Raw genomic sequence first — 20415 nt, 5'->3', positions numbered from 1 at the left:
AATAGTTAACTTTGAATAGTGACATTCATAACAGTTTCAATATTTGTAATGTATAGGCAGAAAACACTGCAACTACGCTTTGGTGAACTGATCTCACTGCGCATCCTGCAAATGAACCTGCTTAATGCTGATTGCTGTCATTTTTAAGTATCAGTGATTTGTGAGCCTCTCAGGAAAATGGCATTTTCAAAATACATTGAAGATCTCTAGTACTAAATCTTTGTTTGTCTTGTTTTCAGAGAGATTGTTGATAATACAGGCAAAGAAAACGGTATTGATCTAATAATGGGTGATAGGACCTATCATTTGATTGCTGAGTCTCCTGAGGATGCAAGGTATGAAAATAATTAGGCTTTTTTTTTTTTTTTAAACCTCCATGCCATTCTGACTCATGCTTTTCATTTTATTTGCCCATTATCAAAAAATACTGAAGTTGAGGCAAATACTTTGCATTTAACACTTTTTTGAAATGCCTGCTGAGAAAAGAAACCTGTGTGAAGAGTCAAACTGTCAACGAAAATTTGCCTAGAACTTGGCTGAGTGTGCTTTCCCCATTTATTACTAGTAACTACCTGAAATAAGTGTGTCTGAAGAGAGGCAATAATCTGCCTTTGCTGCTTTTCTTGTGCATTACCCTGACTGTCTTTAGCTGCATAAAAGATTAATTCAATATTTAAGACCCTGTCATCTCTGAAATAAAGTACTATTCTTTAGGCTTGGGATCTGTTTGCCTATGCAGAGCCTAAACTCTTTTCAGCTGAAAGCTGTAATGTGATCCATGGATTTTAGGGTGAAAGCGTATTCATGAATGAGAAGAGCATGCAACAGTGTTGCCCTTTCTGCTGATTTAAAAAGGGCCTTGCTTCTGTTTCTAAAAGATCCATATCAAACTTTAGGGGGAAATTACAAGGCTGGTAGGTGAGGAGCAAGCTTAACTTGTCTGATAGGTTGTAGTGTGTCTTTAAAAAAAGCAAAATAAAACAAAAAAACCCACACTATGCTTTCTGTGAGATAATAACATACTTGCCTCTCATTTATAAAATCAAGTATTTAAATGAAATGAACTCAGTAATCAAATCTTATTACCCACTGCCTTGCTACCCCAAGGCCGATACAGGATGCCTATGTCAAAATTACCTGAGCTAGTTTTGCTCYGGAGCCTTGAAAGCTGCTTCATATTTTTATTTTTTTTAATAGGTATAATACTTTCCTGTATCACAGGATACTGGGTATAAATTTAGCAGTGCTTACAATGCAGAATCATTACTCATTTTTAGGCATCCTTAAAATTACACTCAAAATAAGTATGAGCTTTCTAGCATTAATATTATTGTGTGATGTGATTAAGTTTAAAAGTGAAGATTCAATTAAAATTTTATCTTCCATTAAACTTCTGTACAATCCCTGATAAAGATTCCACAGGGACCAATAGCAAATTACCAGTGTAAAGACTTTTATGTCTGTTGTCATATATATATCTCTTTTTTCCTAAACATGGAGGAGGAGTATGTCACTGTCATTGTGTATAGTACACAAAATACATGCAATTCAGATTAAATTGCTTTTTACTGGAGTATTTCCTGTTTCTTTTTTCACAGTCCTCCTGAAAAACTTTAACCTGTCTTGGTGATGTGTAAGGATTTGCAGATGGGCTTAAGTCAAAGCCTCAAAACTGTTTGGCATTGTTAAAAATGAAGTACAAAATTATTGGACTGTGTTGGTTTGTTCTAAACCTGCTACTGAGACCATCTAGAATTAGTTCCTTTTACAATTACTGAAGTACTCATCTAAAGGTCTTTTTCCCTTTAAAAAATTATTTTGCACTTGGGCTGGGAATGATCTGAGTTTGCTTTTTGATCAAATGAATGGAAAGAGAGAAACCTGAAAATCAAAAAAAAAAAATTTTGATCATGGAAGTCTATTTGAAGAAAGAAATAATGTTTTAATGGGCAGCCATTCTTGTGGGTTTACTTCTTTCAGCCCAGTCTCTCTTTTTCCATATTCCTGGGTTTTAAGACTCAACTGAAAAAAAACAAGGACAGCCCTGAGAGAGAAGAAAACAAAGGGAGACTAAAATCTGTCTTTGTCTTCTACAGAGTGCCACACTGAATTTCTTTTTCATTGTTTACACAAAGATTACATGAAATTAGGAAAACTATTTTTAAAAGCCAGTAATAAATTACTAATAACTGTCCATACAGTGCTATGAAGTCTTGTTTTGTTTTGTTTAATAAAAGATTGACTTTTAAATAGATTTGCAATTTATGATCCCAAAAGGAAAGCTGAATTTAATCTGTGGGAATCTTTTGGTAGTTGAGGTTTAGGTTCTTCAGCTCACTGTTTCCTCTATCTTGATATCCCTCCCTCATTCTAAGGGGTTTTCAGTGACCTTGTCTTATGTCAGTAGTCCTTTCAGCAAAGAAAGTGTCATGCACAACCTGTCTGTGGGTATCTCTTGAGTCTTAACAAAAGAGCTTTTCTGAGAGAAAAAAATCAAAACTAAGTATATTCTCATCTTCTTTTCTACTGTCAGGCACTCTGAATCTTTGTTTTTCTTCACACATTGCGGTATTTCTAATGAAAACATAAGCTGTTAGGAAGGATTTAGGATGATATGGCAGCAGTGGTACTGCTTGACTAACTACACAGGTTTTCTCTAGCTACTTTGACAGTCTGGTTTCCAGAGATATACAGAGTCATGGTGAGCAGCTGCCTTCCTAATGCAGGAATTCAGGAGGCAGCAATTTAGTTTTATAGGTGTGAATTCTGTGGCTATAAGCACTTGCAGAAAAGATAGCTTTATATTTAAAGCCAGTAATTTTGCATTTGTTTTCTCACTGGTGGTGGCAGGAACCCTCTGCAGAGAAGTGAGGAGACAATTTTAAAAGCTGGGCTTGTCAGCCTTTTGAAAACTTGGCCCCAGGTAGCTTTCATTAGAATGGCAAATTCATATCTCAAAGAATGGCATTCAGGAACCTGCCAAACAGGCCAAGCTCTGCCCTCAAATTTCAGTGGGATTGCTCAGAGCAGTTGAACTTTATCATATACAAGTGCCAGGAGGGTAGAGATTTCCCAGAAGCAGAAGGTGTGGTTGGAATTATAAACTGCAATTACTGCTCAGCACTAGGTGTTGGAATACTGGAAACCTCTCTGCTTATCTCCTGGTGAAAATGCAAGGCCACTGGAGTGGCACAAATTGACTCCAGTCCTTCTAGCAGTGGGATGTTCCAGTGTTTCATTGGGAACAAAAAATGTAGAGATAGTTGCTTGGGGTTTTTATTCTTTTTCCCCTTTCAGTTGGACTTGTAGCAAAGATTTGATGGACTTAGGCAGTCTTTGCAGAAATATCATAGTAGGAAATTATTGCCAGTCGCATCATCAGTGCAGCAGAATTTATCATTTGAAGGTTGCGAGTCTCATTAAAGGCTATGTGTGTAGCTAGTGATGTTAGGTTTTTTGGATGAAATGTGTAGAATGTGTTACAGATACTTCCTAATCATTCGGGTGTTTCAGTGTGATTACTGCCAGTTTTCTCAGAGATGCCACTTTTTATACAAGGTTTTTGTTTTCAGAGAGAAGGTTATGACATGAACTTGGAGGGGAGATCTGAGGGGGCTTGTTAGTATCCAGTATTACTTGAACGGACATAAAGTCTTGCTGCTTTTATGCATGTTGACAACAGGGATCTTAAGCAATTTCAAAAACCTGAAGAACCTGCTAGATGTCTAGCAGAACAAAGGTGACAAAAGGCATAAGCAATATTTTACTTACACTGCTGCCTTTCTCTCCACAGCCAGTGGTTTAGTGTACTGAGTCAAGTCCATGCATCCACCGAGCAAGAGATCCGAGAGATGCATGATGAGCAGGCAAATCCACAGAATGCTGTGGTAAGTCTAGATCTGAAGAACTTTCCAAAGCAAATATTTTTAGAAAACAAGGGACATGGGCTTGAATATCTTCTGACAGTCACAACCTAGATTTCCTTAAATGCAGTGGTAGCTGTGACACTGATTATAGGCTCCAAGTCCCATGCCTTGTACATACAGAAGAGGAGGGACAGAGTTCTTATTCCCTCTTTCATTCACCTTGACAAAAAGAGAGTGTGTTGGGTTCATTTTTTTCTGGTCCAGTTCTCTGTCAAACCACAGTGTACACTTGAGTTTGAAGTCTTGCAAAGATACAGTTAATGAGTAAATTAAAAACCCAAGAGCAAAAATTTGAGATTTTTCCAATCCTACATTTATCATGTTATACAACATACACTGGGAATAATATGATAAATGTAAAACCTACTATCAAGCAAGGGAAATAAAAATTTCTGCTTAATGACTTCATAAGTTTGTTCTGAGAGGATGCTATTTACAATAGAATGGCACTTTCAGGTCAAAACTTCAAGCAGCTTTGGAAGCACAGAAAAGTAAGAGTAGTTTTTGAGCTGCCTTCAACTTAACTAAATATAATCTCTTATTGGATCTGTTAATCTGAGTCTTTTTGCTTTTCCTCTCTGCAATTTTAATGCATAGGAGAAAGTGATGCCCAAATCTGCAGCTCATTTTGCGTGATCAAAGCTGCTACTCCTTTCACCTATCTCTTGAGTAGTGTACAGTGAGTAATATAAATGTCTTCCTTCATTTCTGGTTTGATATTTGTTTATAGGGTACACTCGATGTAGGACTAATTGATTCTGTCTGTGCTGCTGACAATCCAGATAGGTAAGTCAGAACCATGTCTGGTAACTTCCTTTCTTCTTCTCCTCTCTCTAGCCAAAATCAGATGCTTTATACTTCAGTTTCCATGTTCTACTGACCAACTACGCATGAAAATGGTTATTGCCTTCCTTTTGATAATATCAAACACCATGTATTAAAACAGGAAAAGTGGGAATTTTGTACTTTTTCTGTGGGAGCTTCACTAACTTCCCTGACATTGTTCCATATATGCACTGTTCAGCAATTTTGCTACTAAAGTGATCCAAAGGTAGAATATAAGTATGTCTTTCATTTATACAAGTAATGCTTCTGAAAAGAGAAGCCTATTTTCTCTTCCTTTAGTAATGAGGTAGGCATAAAAATTCTTCTAACATTTTGCTATTCATCTTCTTGTGCAGGAAGGGTGTATTCTACTAGGATAGTGACTTGGATGAAAATTATTTCCTAGAATAAGAACAGTATGTGTGTGTGTAGGGTTTTTTTTATATAACAAGACAATGCAGCATCAAAAACCTGGTCATGATATTCTTAGTTCTTGAACTAAGAGATAAAAAGTAATCTGGGTCCAGGCTGTGACTCTAGTTATAAGGTTACTGGCTATCAGGTATTATTTGTATTGTAACAGTTCATTCCAGTCTCCTCATTGCAAATGTGTGAAACAACCGGTTTTAAGTAATTGGCTTCTCTTGGTTTACCAAAATCCAGATACTGCAAGTAGTTGTGATTATAAGCCCAGGCTTCCTAAACAGTATAATACAAAATGTGCAAAGCCTTCAAAATATTAAGTTAGAAAGACTTTTCTCCTGAAAGCATTTTTCACACAGATTTTTTTCTTGTAAATTTGCTAATTTTTTTAATTCTCTGAGTCTAGGAATGTAAATCAGAGATTGAAGGATTTTCAACTGTAAGCAATTACGAAATGAAGATAATTTGTCTGATATAGGCAATAGAGTATTTTTGTCTTGACACATATGGACCCACAATTGCAAGTTCAAGAGAGAGAGACTGAGTTGAGACCCTTGATTCTGTATTCATAAAGAATCCCAAGAATGGTCTTCCATCATTTTTTTTTAAACTGGGGAGGAGGAAGGGGAACCCAGAAAGTTGGATGCTTTTGATCGTAACCTCTTGTTCATTAGCTTGTTCAACCTTAGTTTTTACCTTAGCTGTGTTCTTTCTCAATTCTCTTGCTACAGCTTATCTATAACATCTCTTTTGGATACCATATTATCCAGCTTTTTAGTGTGTGCTTCACTTAGTTCAGTCTACAGGTCCCTTTTCTTCACCCTGGTTTTAAAATACAGTCAACAGAATTTTTCAGTTCACATCTCCACCTGTTTCCTTCTCCACCACTCTTCTTTGAATAATTTAACTCTTTCTCCAATGTGAATGTGACCAAAACTCTGATCATTCCTTACCCTTCTTGGCAATGATGAGCACAACAGTAGATAATCTTTTCCTCCCCTTCTATAAAAGGTATCCAAAGGATGCTGCTGCTTTTTATTTCTCTGTATTCACATCATTAGAACTTACTTGCATGCTTCTCATATGTTGCTTGGATTGCTGTAACCCCCCCCACACACACACCCTTCTGATTTTAACTCCTAATCATTTTATTAATGTTGTTCTTTATCCCATTCTCTGATAGTAAAGGGTTAAAGCAAGTGGTTTGTAGACTGAAAAACCTGCCCCTCTAATCCAGAGAGCTATCAACACAGTTCACTTGGGCTAGTTCTTCATGCTTCAGTGAATGCTGGTGTAGGATTGGGTGAAAGCCAGACTCTCATTAAAAATAGATTGTAGTGTCTGCAAATTGAGTTGCACTGTATTCAAAGAAAAGAATCTGTGTTCGCATACTGCTTCATTATGGACCTCTGTAGTTGGTTTTAGCTAATGTAACTGCTGAAGCAGACACTTTAAATAGATCTGACCCTGAAATACAGTTCTGATTCATATCTAAAGCTGATTAAAGTTTGGAGGTTTTTCTCACTACGGTTTTATTTTGAGAAAGGACAAACTGCAATTTAATGTAAACTTTCCCACCATTTGGAGCCCTAGCATTTTGGTATGAATCCAGCATTATTAAGTCTTTTCAAATGCCCAATATTTTTTAGGTTTAGTGGTGTTGAAATAAATGGTTTAGAGCTACACAGTATTTGTCTGAATAGAAAATGCAAACAGTGGAGACTGTTTATGCTTATGGCAAGTGAGGTAAACAGTACATACTCCTATTGTAGCGGCTTTTTCAATCTTCATTTGTTTTCATAGACCCAATTCATTTGTGATCATCACTGCTAATCGTGTTCTTCACTGTAATGCTGATACTCCTGAAGAGATGCATCACTGGATAACCCTACTGCAAAGGTCAAAGGGGGACACCAGAGTGGAGGGACAAGAATTCATTGTGAGAGGTAAGAACTGAGTGGAACAATATCAAAGTAAGTAAGATCCATTTACCTTGAAAGAGGTTGTTCCCAAATTACAATCTGTGAAACATGCTAGTATAGTGTGGCAGTGTTGGATCCCTACCTTGTACTGTGCAGTTTACTCATAATTAAATACATCTGAAATTACAGTCGTACTGTGCTATGTAAGAAGCCACTGTAATGATCACAAAACAACARTTTTTCTGGGTAAACAACAATGTTGAAAATTTGTCATACAGATTTTATATAGTATTTTAAACATTTCATTTTTTGAGAATTTTACTCAAAGTTGTTTAATATGTGGGCTGAACAATTCACAGCATATTTTTGTTGTAAAAAGTAAACAACTAACTTTTAGCAACTTAATTTTGTCCAAYTCTGCAAAATAAAGAAGTGTGATTCAAATTGTCTTTAACAGGATGGCTACACAAGGAAGTTAAAAACAACCCAAAGATGTCTTCATTAAAACTAAAGAAGCGTTGGTTTGTTTTGACGCACAATTCTTTGGACTACTACAAGAGTTCTGAGAAGAATGCTTTGAAACTGGGTACGCTGGTCCTAAACAGCCTCTGCTCTGTAGTCCCACCTGATGAAAAAATCTTCAAAGAGACAGGTAATTGTTTGTGTTTGTCAAATATGCTTTCAGTTGCCTTCTGACCTACCTATTTATGCAACAAACAGTGCATAAAGATATTTTAAATGGAGTACTAAGGTGGCAGTTTGAACAAATTTGAACAAATCCTAAGTCACTGAGGCATTTTACAGGGACATACTAGGCAAAAGGCAGCAGTAATAATGTATACAGTAGTAGAACTTGTTCTTACTGACATTCAAGTTACCTCAGACTGACACTTGTGGTAAGGTAGCTTGAATACCTATGCATCAAAGGCGTGGGAAAGGCATATGGGTAGCACTCTTCTCATACATAACTTTGTGCAGAGGAGCTCTGAAGACTAACATTGGTGGAGCAAGTATACGGTTGAGCAAGTAAGAGTCCAGTTTGTGCTAACCTACATACTACATCTGAGTCAGCTCTCCAGTGCATTTTCAAAACTGGTTTTCAATTCTGATGTGGCTGTTTGCAAATGAGAAGTGATGGCTGACTGTCCTGTGTAACCTCATCGGGGTCACTGACACTTCAAAGAGGTTTTTGATAGTGAAAGATTAAATAGATTTTCTTTAGTTGAAATTGCTTCATAAAAAAGCCTATGCAATGATGTAGAAATAAGATGAACTGAAATGCTCTTCCTGTCATAGTTACCACTTCATTTGTGTGAAATTAATGACTCTTATAGAACAGGTAGCATGTGCTTTATGTCTGTTTGTGTATGTGCCACAGATGTTGCAAGACTCTCGCATATAACACAAGATTGTCTCATATTGTCCTTTTACAGACAGGACTGGAAAAGGACTGGCCTGCAAGCCACACAGAGCTAACAGCATTCCATGGTGTTGTGTTTTGATCACTTTTACTATGATCACTGGATAAAATGAAGTGCTGCATGTTGGTGGCTATATTCTGATATTACCCTTCTGCATTCATTCTCTCCTTTACAATTGTAGTCTGTTTTAGGATAGTTAATTACTGGTAAAACTTCTTAGTTCCTAAAAAAAACTGCCAGCAGGTCCCAGAAATCAGCAGTCAAGGTCTGATGAGACTGCACCTGTTTTTAGCTRGAAGCTGTGGTATTTTTATAGATATACCTTTTATGATGAATGATTTTTACTGTTGTGCTAGGCTACTGGAATGTAACTGTATACGGACGCAAACACTGTTACCGTCTCTATACAAAATTGCTTAATGAGGCTACTCGTTGGTCAAGTGCCATCCAGAATGTGATTGACACAAAAGCACCAATTGATACACCAACCCAGCAACTTATTCAGGATATTAAGGTAGGAACAAACCAGAGGTGGGTGGGAAAGAAGGGTTATTTAGATACTTGAAATCAGTCTTTTTTATGTTCCTTTTGCCAAGCAGAAAATGTGAGTTTTAATCACACAGTGACATGGACTGAAATTGCAGAACCTGAATGTAGTCATTCACCTGCTAAAGGAATTTCTATTAAAACAGTCTAAGAACAAAATATGAAGTGTAACTTGAAGGGAAAGAAGGATAACTTCTTTTCCTTGAAAACAGTAATAAGCTTTACTTGTTTGTGTAATTTAACAGATGCTGCTATACCAGGCAGTAGAGTGCAGTGTGGAAATTTGCGGGTTAGCAGACCTGATTGGCTATGTCCACAGTAAGTGGCATGGCAGGATGTGGACTGGCCAGGTCCTGTGATGTTTTTTCACTATGTTTCAAATCTTGTTCTAGAATAGTTTGACCTAAGCATTTCATGCCTCTGAGTAATGGCAAATGTATCCAATTAATGCTTACTGCTTTATGGTCCTTCTGGAGATACTGCGTGCACAGCCAGCCAGGTCTTTCTGAAGATTTCTGCTAGTCCCCCTTCAGGATGATGATTCTCAGGAGAGACCAAAAAGGGGGGAAGGGGTAAGATCAGCTACTAAGCTTTTCCCATAGTAGGTCCTCCCTTTTCCCCATGRAAAAGACATATTAAATCCTAGATTTCAAGAATATGAAGACTGTTCTTTAGAACAGGAGAAAATGTAGGGAAGTTCATAGGTGACAGAAGACAGTTCTCACACATCTGACAAATTTTGACTAAGAACAGTGTTCAGATGTCAGAGGCAGAATGGGTGCATCAGGTTTGCAGCAGCTGTTTTTCTGGACTATTTTGTTATGGTAATTCCTTTAGATTGCAACTGAAAAGGCTGATTAGTTATGCTAGAGAAACATTTTTAAACAAAACTTAAAGACAGATGTCTTGATATAATTCCAGTTATGAAAGACTGGAATAAAAACAATTGCAGAATGAAAACACATTTCAAAAAGTTTTATGAAACTGCATTTTTGTCCCCTGCAGCTCTGCTGCGGTTTTTTAGTGCACAGACAAGGTAAGCTTATGCAAGGCATGAGGTCAGCAGCCACTGAGCATTCATAGCATGCAGAGTGCCATGGGAGCCACAGTACCCACAACTGGATTTAGCACCAGATAGCGTTGTTAACATTAATGACTAATTTTTCTACAGCCAACTTACAGGCACTAAGTATTGTATTACTGTTAATGCTGGGCCCCAAATTAAGCTTTTTTCTTACCCCAACAGGAAAACTGCCTAAATGCTGAGGTGGTTGAACAAATTTATAAGAGAAACCCTATTCTCCGTTACACTCATCATCCGTTGCACTCGCCATTACTGCCACTGCCATATGGGGACATCAATCTAAACTGTAAGTTTTTCAGTTATAGAAACAAACATTTTTCCCTATGATAGACTAAACCATAGGACAGGAGTTTTCAGTCCATGTGCTATAGTGCAATACCAGTAAGCAAAATATATATTCTTATAGTATGAATAAACAAGTCTCACTGTTCTGTTATGAAAGATAGAGAATAGCAGTTTGTCTAGCATGGAACCATAGGCTGCTGTTGCTTCTACATGGGTGATAAGGAAAGGAAGGCTGCTATTGCTGCTATGATACAAGTTTGTTACCCTCACTTCCAACCCAGCTAAGCAGACCAAGTTTGAGAAGCCTAAAATAAGCAACAAAACCTAGTTCATTCAGTCTCCTTGAACAACATGTTCCCCTTCTCAAATCATTCCTACCCCATCAGCTGCAGCTGCCACAACTTCCAGTCCACAACTGTAAGTTTCATCATATGTGGTAGAAAGCATTATATATATAAAAAAAGATTTAAGTAGACGTGATTGGAAAAAGTAATGATACATTACTCCTGAAACAGGTGTAGTAGTGATTGAGCCAAGGATGTTAAAAGGCACTAAGCTAGAAGGGTGTTTTGAACCAATGGTTCAGAGCTGGTTGTGAATTTGGTGTCCTTAAATTAATATGCTTATGTTATTTTGAAACTGCTTACTAAACAAGAGATGAATCAGATCAGAAGTCTCATCCTTGGAAGGACAGTGGGAAGTCATGGATGATTAAAAACTAAGATACTTCGGGTAATACTTCCTAATAACTCAAATGATACCCTGCTGCTAACACGACAAAGAAAAGGAAAATGCTTGAAGAAACCTTTTCCTTCTCTTCCCCTACCTCCTCCTGTGCAGTGGCAAGACACGGGTCTAATCTTCCCATTACTTGAGTTGCTTGTCCCATGTGCGAGTGCAGCACAGATGCTCTGTATGCCCCATGGACAGAAAAGGCTATTTCCTTCTGAGGCAGAAGTCTTGCCAAAGTCTTCCCATACGAAATGTTGCTCCATAGAAGGGCTGATGCTGGGCTACTGCCTGGAGTTGCAGTTGAACTCCAGTTATTTTTGGTAATCTTACAATGTCAGCTTAGAAAATTTTTATTCATAGTAAGATACATATGTATGGTTTTGTGCTTTGATGGGCAGTAGGTCTAATTGATTCAGACATCATAGCAATCCCTTCCATCCCTTGAACCTCAGCACTGCATGGTGCTYCTAAGTAGATTGTGAAAGTCATTAGCCCATGCTGAATAAACTGTAGTGCAAAAAACAATCACCCGTCCTGCACTTGAAAAGCAAGTTGCAGCTATCATGACAATGATTTAGTTTAGTAGCACTGTTTGGGTTTAAACAAAATGCTGCTGCCATAGACAAAACTGATGTCTGGCATCTTTGTCACCTTCCATAACACAATCATGCTTTATCTTGCTTATGACCTTATCAGCTTTGCACTTTCTTGTGACAGTGAAAAAGTGATAGACACTTCAACAGTATAATCACTGGAAGGAAGTTTTTCCATCAAAAAACTCTGATCAAGTAAGATACACATTTTAAATTATGCTGTCAGAAACTTCAAAATTTCATTAAATTCAAAACAAATCTTAATAGCAAAATAGCTCACAAAACAAGTTTATTTCATAGATATAAAATGGAAAAGATCCATCTACTATCCTGCATAAGAAGGGTCACAGAATTTCACTAAACAATTTCTACATTAAGCCTGAGTTAGTGCTTTCTCTTTCATATCTCAGTCTAAACACCCTTCTTTTTTCTTTTGTAGTGCTGAAAGACAAGGGCTACACCACTCTGCAGGACGAAGCCATCAAGATATTCAATTCTTTACAGCAGCTAGAGTCTATGTCTGATCCCATCCCTATAATTCAAGGTATCCTCCAAACCGGGCATGACTTACGACCTCTTCGAGATGAGCTCTACTGTCAGCTCATCAAGCAGACCAATAAAGTACCTAACCCTGGGAGCGTGGGGAACCTGTATAGTTGGCAGATACTCACCTGCATGAGTTGCACATTTCTGCCCAGTCGCAGCATCCTCAAATACCTCAAGTTCCATCTCAAAAGGTGAGAAGCTTTAAACTGCTTGAGCAAGACAAAGTTCCTTCACTCATTGCTTCTCTCTTCCCCCTCCATTTAAGAGTGTTTAGACATCTTGAGGTGAGACTTGAAGATGCATTCAACTTGGTGAACTGGTTATGCCAAATGAGGAATCCAAAAAAATCTAAAAAAATGTTGTAAGAAAGCGGTGTATGAGTTGATCTAGCTGGAATTATTTTCAGTTGAAGAATCAAGCAAAGTCCCACTAAACTGAATGCATTGTTTAATGTTGACAAAAGTGGAGCTTTAAACAACTGTATAAAGTTGCTTAAATGACTTACAGCCACTGCACACAGGTCCTACTCCTAACTGTCCAAATTAACCTGTTAAAAATTCTTCATCCTGTTTAGTTTCATAAAGCATGCATCATGTACATAAAAGAACATAATGATGTTTACATTTAAGGTAAAAATGTCTGCTTGTAAATCTAATTTTAATATGATAATGACTGTTTAAAAAAAAAAACAACTCATTTGTGACAGTTGAGCATTAACTAGAATGTGGAGTTCCTCTTGCTCTAATGCATCAGAAGAATGCAAAGTGTCATTAGAAAAGTTAGTCCATTAAAAACAAACTGTTCTCAATAATTCAAAAGTTATGTCTGTATTTGTGCTAGTACACAGACTTGGTAAGTCACTTTACTAAATCTAAACTATTTTATAAATATTTGTAAAATGCTCGTATTGAAGCTATACCTTTCAATCAAAATAAATATAGTGAAAAACACCAATCACTTTATATCCAAGTGTGTAAAATTAAAACAATCTAACTGATTCACTTTCTCAATTTAACTCAGTCCATAAAATAGCCTCCCAGTTAAGAAAATTGCAATAATTAGAGCTGAGTTCATTAAAGCTGTTACTGAATACTCCTAAGAGTAACTGCTGAACAGTATGGTCTAGAGAGAATCTGTAAGAAAATCAGGAATAGAAATCAAGCATCCTAAGTGACACTACTGCAAAAGTGAGTAGTCAAAAATCTGTTTCATTGCTTTGTTTCTGTATTACCTCAATGCAGTTTTGTCTTCATTCAACAATTACAAAAAGGAGAGTTGATTACAGTAACATTATTATGGTTATCTTGCTGTCAAATCTGAATTATTACAAGGTTCCTATAGTTAATGCTATAAGCTTTTGCTTTCCGTTAGGTTTTTAGAATAAAATGATTAATGTATGTAAGTTATCCCACAGTAAAACACACTTTAGGATGCTTTCCTTGACAGTGAAGATTAACCTTTGACTGTGCTAATTAAATAGCATACTGGATACAGAAATACCTTATCACTTTAAGGAAAAAACCATTCTCAAATGAGTAAATTTTCTATTTCACACACTGGCAACTTAAAGTAATAACATTTGTCTCACAGGGTTCGTGACCAGTTTCCAGGAACTGAAATGGAAAAATACGCACTTTTTACTTACGAATCTCTCAAAAAAAACAAATGCAGAGAGTTTGTGCCATCGCGGGATGAAATAGAAGCTCTGATCAGCAGACAGGAAATGACATCTACAGTTTATTGTCATGGTGGTGGCTCCTGTAAGATTACAATCAACTCTCACACTACAGCTGGAGAGGTAAGAAGTGGTGACAAAACAGCTTTGGCACAAAATCAGTTGGTGTTTCTCTTTATGTGACAGATGCAGACAGTAGTGGTGTTAAACTCTGGAAACACTGAGGATTTCTGGCTACCAATTGACGTCCAGTTGAGAGATTACCACCTCTCCGTTCAGTGGAGGGGAGGCTTACAGACCCTCCCCTCCCCAGTGATCTAGAGAAATCCCTGCTATGAAGACTGTCTTTACGCTGCAGAGGATTACCCAACTCCAGTCCTCTCTTACAGGAAAAATTACTGGAAAGACTGAACAATGCAATAGCGGCAGTGCTGAAATAACTTCAGTACATATTGGTGTGTATGAGAGCCAAGTTGCTTCCTAAAGCTAGAGACTAGCTGAGTTGGTGAAATACAGGGATTATATCTGGCCAAGTGGTAGCATATATATATATATATATATATATATATATCTATCTTCTAAAAGAATTAGAAGTATTTAGGATAAAAATTAAAGCTGTATTTGAGAACAATGAATACACCTGATAAGAACATCTTAGGAACATTTTTATCCTAATGTAAAATCTAGTTTTTAATTTTCTCCTGAATATGTGCCTTAACTCTGTGATACTACCTTTTCATGCTATGGGTTTGTTGATGTGCTGTTTTTCTTTAGGTGGTTGAAAAGTTAATTCGTGGCTTGGCCATGGAGGATAGCAGAAATATGTTCGCTTTGTTTGAATACAATGGAACTATTGATAAAGCAATTGAAAGCAGAACCATTGTGGCTGACATCTTGGCAAAGTTTGAAAAGTGAGTGTGCCTCTCCTTCTCTCTCCTCTAATAAGTAGCAATTAAATACATTTCCAATGTCAATAATACTGAATTTTCTCTTCCTGTGCCTTTTTTGTTTGTTGAATGACAACACGCAGGCATTTCTGGAAAAAAGCTTTTTTTTTTTTTTTTTTTTCCTTAAAGGAATTAATGAGCTGCCTATTCACTTGGGTTCTACTACTACAATTTTTTCCACCGTTACTAGCACTGTGGCTGCCCCACTGCTGGGAGAACTGAACTCTTGGCAGTCATTGCCCTTTTGACTGCCTATTGCATAACTTCATATAGACTTCACATGGAAGCCACCACAGTACAGCTCAGAACATTTCTCTTACCAGTGGAATTGAAACTGTATAGTTACTGATCAGTATACTGATGAAAACAAATAACTCCTGTCACCAATATCAGATTTATACCTGATGTAACAAAGAAAAAATCAGCCAAGGATGTGCTTAGATTCTTCAGGTGTCAATTCAGAAAGGCGTTTGATTGCACAGATCTGATATCTCTCTCTCTCTCCCTCTCTCTCTCTCTCTCTCTCTCTCTCTCTTCCCCCCCCCCCCCCCCCCCCCAAACATGTAGGCTTGCTGCTTCTGCTGAGGCTGGAGAGATGCACTGGAAGTTTTATTTCAAGCTCTACTGCTTCCTGGACACAGAAAACGTCCCAAAAGACAGTGTGGAATTTGCCTTTATGTTTGAGCAGGTAAAAAACAAGGTTCTGTTGTGAAGAGTTTTTAAGAGAGAAAAAGCAAAAGATTTAGGCAACACAGGAAGAGTTTTGGTTATGTTTTTAACTAAACATACTGCTCAGGCAGCAAATGCAAAGAAAGCAGTTTACTGGTCAAAATAGGATTATCCGAGACAAGTGAAGTGAATATGATTTACTTAGTGTTCTGACCCTTCTGCTTGTGCATTACAGTACCTTTTTTACTTGTGAATTGCTTTATGTATTGCAGTGAGAGAGATAGGCTAACTGGATCTAAGCTGGATAATTTATATCTGGAACGAGAGCAAATAATAATACTTGCTTCTAATTTTGCTCTTATGAATCCATTTACTTAAAGTGCAAGAAATAAAGTAAAAATATGTAATTGCCAAGCAAACCATTAGAGACCATACTGGCAACTGCACACAACTAATCAGACAGTGGCTTTTCTATTTTCAAAAATTGTTTAGGATTTGGTAGGCACCATAAAAAAACAAAGCAGTCAGGTCTCAGCAGTAATCATAAGATAGCTATGATAAGCCAAAATCCAGTTAATGAATGTGCTGAGCTCAGAATTAGGCCACATTGCAAAACATAAAAGTGAAACAGATTTATAGAGAAAATTAAATGTCTTAGCAGTTGGATTTCTATTACAGGAAGTGCTGCAGTTACTCAGAAATTCTCACTGATGGCATTTAACTGTAGATTGACTGCTTTCTTTTCTACTATATTGCAAATGGCTAAGAAAACTTCCAGTGGACAGCCTCTTTCAAGTACCCACTAGAGACAGTCGAAGACTGCTGCGTAAGGTTAAGCAAGCCTGATATAATCAGGGACTGACATATGTTTCATTTTTTTCTATAAATGAAGCCTTCTTCCCCTTCTGCAGGATCAGAAACATCCTGGTTGTAATACAGCATTGCTTCCTTGTTCTCAGTTTAGGACTTAAGGCATCATATTACAGCATGAGTCTACCAAAAGTCTCCTTCCAGAGCCCACTACTGTAGCTCAACCCACAACTGCATCTTACCAGCTAAAGGATCTGGGCGATAGACTGCCTTGGCTGGGCTTAGAAGTGTTGCCAGCCTGAAGACATAATGTTTTTACATATTGAAGAATCAGGCAGCTAATGCCTCTGTTTTGGAATCAAGTTTAAACAGTAAGAAGAAAATTGATAAGAGCTCTGCATCAGTAATTTTACATTTTGAAACTGGTTTAAATGGCAGCTTTATGTGGCTTGCAATATGGACTACTGAAACAAGCACATTCACTAAAGCAGATGGTTTTCATGCAGCAGTCTATGCTGACTGGTGGTTAGCCAAATGTTTTACATCATGCCAAGACCAATAGTATTTCAGTTAGACAACAYGGCACATTCAATCATTAAGATTAATATCACAGCACTAGCTAAAGGAGGTAATTAATTACATTCTAACATCAGTTGTTCTGATCTTTTTCTTTTTTAATTGCCTGGTTTTGCTGTCAGTCATTGAATCTTTTTCAGCAGATAAATTAAGAGTTCCCTTGCATCTTCAGTTTTAGTTCTCTCTCACTATTTTAAAATATGAATTGATTCATAAGATGCTGATTAAAAATCTTTTAGTTCCTCTTCCTTATTAAAATCCTGTCCTTCCATTTCTACAATACAGCTCTTTCTGCATATATACAATCCCAGTTACACTGTCTTGCATGTCTACAGGCAGATTCTGTCTCCATCTTAACCATATGCCTAGATGAACTTGCTCTTACTTTGATGTGAATTATCTCTATGCTTTTACTAAATTGCTTGCAGTTCCTGCATCTCCAGACATGAGGCATGTTTTTTTCCTGTATTAGTTTCATATGAAAAAAATCCTAGATGCTACACATTTCCAAAGGTTTGAATGGGTGTACAAAGAAAGAACTAGGATTTGAAGCAGTCATCTTACTTCCCAGTCAGATCCCTGGTGCTCCAGACAACTATGCCATATAAACATTTTATTAATTTTATCTAGATCCCTTCTAAGATTCACTGTTTTCCCTCAGTGAGGTTTATCATGAAAATGTCCTAGGGGTTTGCTCATTTGGCTAGCAACTTAAGTTTTCACGGCCAGATTATTAAGAGCAATAAGTAAGTCTAGATATCCATTTCTTCCTAATGTCCTTTAACACAGATGTTAAACTCCACCCCCTTAACCCTCCCATCAGGTGTTTTAGATCCTGATTTTCTCCCCTTTACATTTTCTTTTCCTTCTTAGTAACCCAGTTGGTTCTTACATATTCCAGTTCTCTAGGAGCTGTACTAGTAGCAGTAATTCTCCTTTAGCAAGTTCCTCATTTGTTTTGCAGTTCTTGTAGAAAGCCTTGTTTTACCGATACTAACAAATTTATCATACTTGGTTTATTTAGTGGATCATTTATTTCAAGTCATGGGTTTGTGTGGCAGTAAATCTACTTCCCATTTCTATTTCTGTCCTTTCAAAGACTGAGTTTGTACATAAAAAGATACATTTTTTCCCCCTTCTCTAGGCTCATGAAGCAGTGATTAGAGGACACTATCCTGCTCCAGAAGAAACCCTTCAGGTCCTTGCAGCTTTGCGTCTTCAGTACCTTCAGGGAGATTACACTCTGCATACCACCATACCAGAAATGGAGGAAGTCTATCCCTTGCAAAAGCTGAAGTCTCGGATTACACAATCCACCAAAACCTTTACTGCAGCAGAGAAGGCTGAGAAGAAACGAGCCAGCTTTCTCGAAGGAACACTGCGGAGGAGTTTCCGCAGTGGCTCTATCAGCAAACAGAAGGTTGAGGAGGATCAGATGTTAGACATGTGGGTCAAAGAGGAAGTCTCAGCTTCCAGGACTAGTATTATTGACAAATGGAAAAAACTGCAGAGAATGAACCAGGAGCAGGCTATGGCAAAGTATATGGCTTTGATTAAGGAATGGCCTGGCTATGGGTCAACGTTGTTTGATGTAGAGGTAAGACTTCCTCAACACTCACAACATAGTTTATACTGCTATAGTTGGTGGTTACATTACAGAGTAGTTTCCTAAATACCATATCACAATGCTCAGAGAGATGACATAATTAAATATTACATACTAAAACATACTCCAGTTAGCATACGCTGTAGCCTTTTAACCCCATAAAATTCAGAGGAACGGAATGCTAGCCTTATAAGTTGCATACAAGTTAGGAGATGTGTAAAGGCTGTGTTCAAAGATGGACAAGCAACCTGCACTTTTTTCTTTTAAAATGAGTACAGAAAGGACTTCAACAGTAAGTGTCATGCAACTCACCCAGTTCCATTTGTTGTTAATTTATATTCTTTTCTCTAGTGTAAAGAAGGGGGCTTTCCACAAGAGTTGTGGCTTGGAGTCAGCGCTGACGCAGTCTCTGTCTATAAGCGCGGGGAAGGAAGACCTTTAGAAGTGTTTCAGTATGAACATATCTTGTCCTTTGGTGCACCACTTGCCAACACCTACAAGATTGTGGTGGATGAGAGAGAACTGCTTTTTGAGACTAGTGAGGTAAGAGAAAGAAGGAATTTTGTTAATAGTATTGTATTCCTGTGCTGATGGCTAGGCTACTTTTTAATTAAAATAATAGCTGCAAATGTTACAAACTCATTCAAGACCTCTGTAAAGCTAAAGAGAAGAGGTAGTAAGATGGACAAAGGTTTTGAGTAGTTGCATTTGTTTAACAGCAAGGGCTTTTGTTGAAAGCTCGACAGTTTTATACTGTTGTGTAAAGAAATTCATTCACACACTGTTACCTTACTAAGGGCTTTGGATTCTTTGTACTCTTTTTGCAGGTGGTTGACATTGCAAAGCTGATGAAAGCCTATATCAGTATGATTGTGAAAAAGCGCTACAGCACCTCTCGATCAGTGAGTAGTCATGGAAGTCAAGGCAGCTCCAGGTGAAAACAAAACCAGTTCCAATGTCCTCTAAATAGAACTTATCGCTGCTTGGCCTCAAAATGACCTGATGATACCGATCACATTTGTTAACAAGCTAACCAAGAACCAGAATTTCCAAGGAAAATACCTTCAAACCTTGTTTTAAAAAGACCACAGGGTGGGGGGTGGGAAGGAAATCAGCTGGAATAGTCACATACTAGAACTGCTGGCTCATTCAAAAATTCCAAAGCATTATTATCTTCAGTTTATGCAACAAATGCCTTAAGACTTGACCCACTTGCAATACAAGCAGTAAAAGTGCCTTACAACATTAAAACCAATTTGTATTAACCTACAATTGCTGATAAAAATCAAGATTATTTTTTTTCCAATCAAAACACTGAAAACAAAGTTCATCCATTCTGCACTAACCTACTAGCCTCCATACATGTGGGAATGGGGGAGGGAAGAAGAGGGAGGTATATTTTGGGGGAGCTGCTGGCAGCCTTCCTTACAGATGCCAACATTTTGTTTCCCCTTGCTTCCATGGATATGCACATTGCATGTGCATATTTGAGCTGACAGGAAAATTTGACTAATTTTATTCTGTATTTCACAAGTCTTTTGAAGCAAAGGGAATAAGTATGTGCAATGATGTAAACAGTCTTTCTGTACATTTTAATAGTTCAGAGGTATAGTTGTTACAATTGTATGGTTACTTTATAAGCAGTTTTATTAACAAGTAAATTCTGAAATTTTCATACACTGATTTACTATCGCAAATATGTATTACCATATATGTAGCAGAAGTCTGCATTCTGTACCTGCTGTATTATAAAGAGAGATGTAGCTGAGAATATTTATAGACTACCCTAATATGGAAATACAATTATCAGTTCAATATTCCATAATGTC

At 37.4% G+C, this 20415-nt stretch overlaps 1 protein-coding gene across 1 annotated transcript in view; it reads left to right on the top strand.

Moving 5' to 3' along the window:
* MYO10 (myosin X) overlaps positions 1-19524 on the top strand; it is a 77793-nt gene extending 58269 nt beyond the window's left edge. The window contains exons 25-38 of the mRNA XM_026092288.1: positions 240-335; positions 3794-3887; positions 4657-4712; positions 6978-7120; positions 7554-7748; positions 8874-9031; positions 10310-10433; positions 12197-12494; positions 13894-14101; positions 14753-14889; positions 15493-15613; positions 18125-18577; positions 18938-19129; positions 19414-19524. Of these exons, the coding sequence (XP_025948073.1) occupies positions 240-335; positions 3794-3887; positions 4657-4712; positions 6978-7120; positions 7554-7748; positions 8874-9031; positions 10310-10433; positions 12197-12494; positions 13894-14101; positions 14753-14889; positions 15493-15613; positions 18125-18577; positions 18938-19129; positions 19414-19524 (2386 nt within the window). The remainder of the gene's footprint in view (positions 1-239; positions 336-3793; positions 3888-4656; positions 4713-6977; positions 7121-7553; positions 7749-8873; positions 9032-10309; positions 10434-12196; positions 12495-13893; positions 14102-14752; positions 14890-15492; positions 15614-18124; positions 18578-18937; positions 19130-19413) is intronic.
* Positions 19525-20415: the final 891 nt, after the last annotated feature.

The sequence above is a fragment of the Apteryx rowi genome, unplaced genomic scaffold, assembly GCF_003343035.1.
Source record: "Apteryx rowi isolate R43461 unplaced genomic scaffold, aptRow1 scaffold_958, whole genome shotgun sequence".
NCBI classification, from domain to species: domain Eukaryota; kingdom Metazoa; phylum Chordata; class Aves; order Apterygiformes; family Apterygidae; genus Apteryx; species Apteryx rowi.
This window is presented reverse-complemented; position numbering and strand designations above follow the sequence as displayed.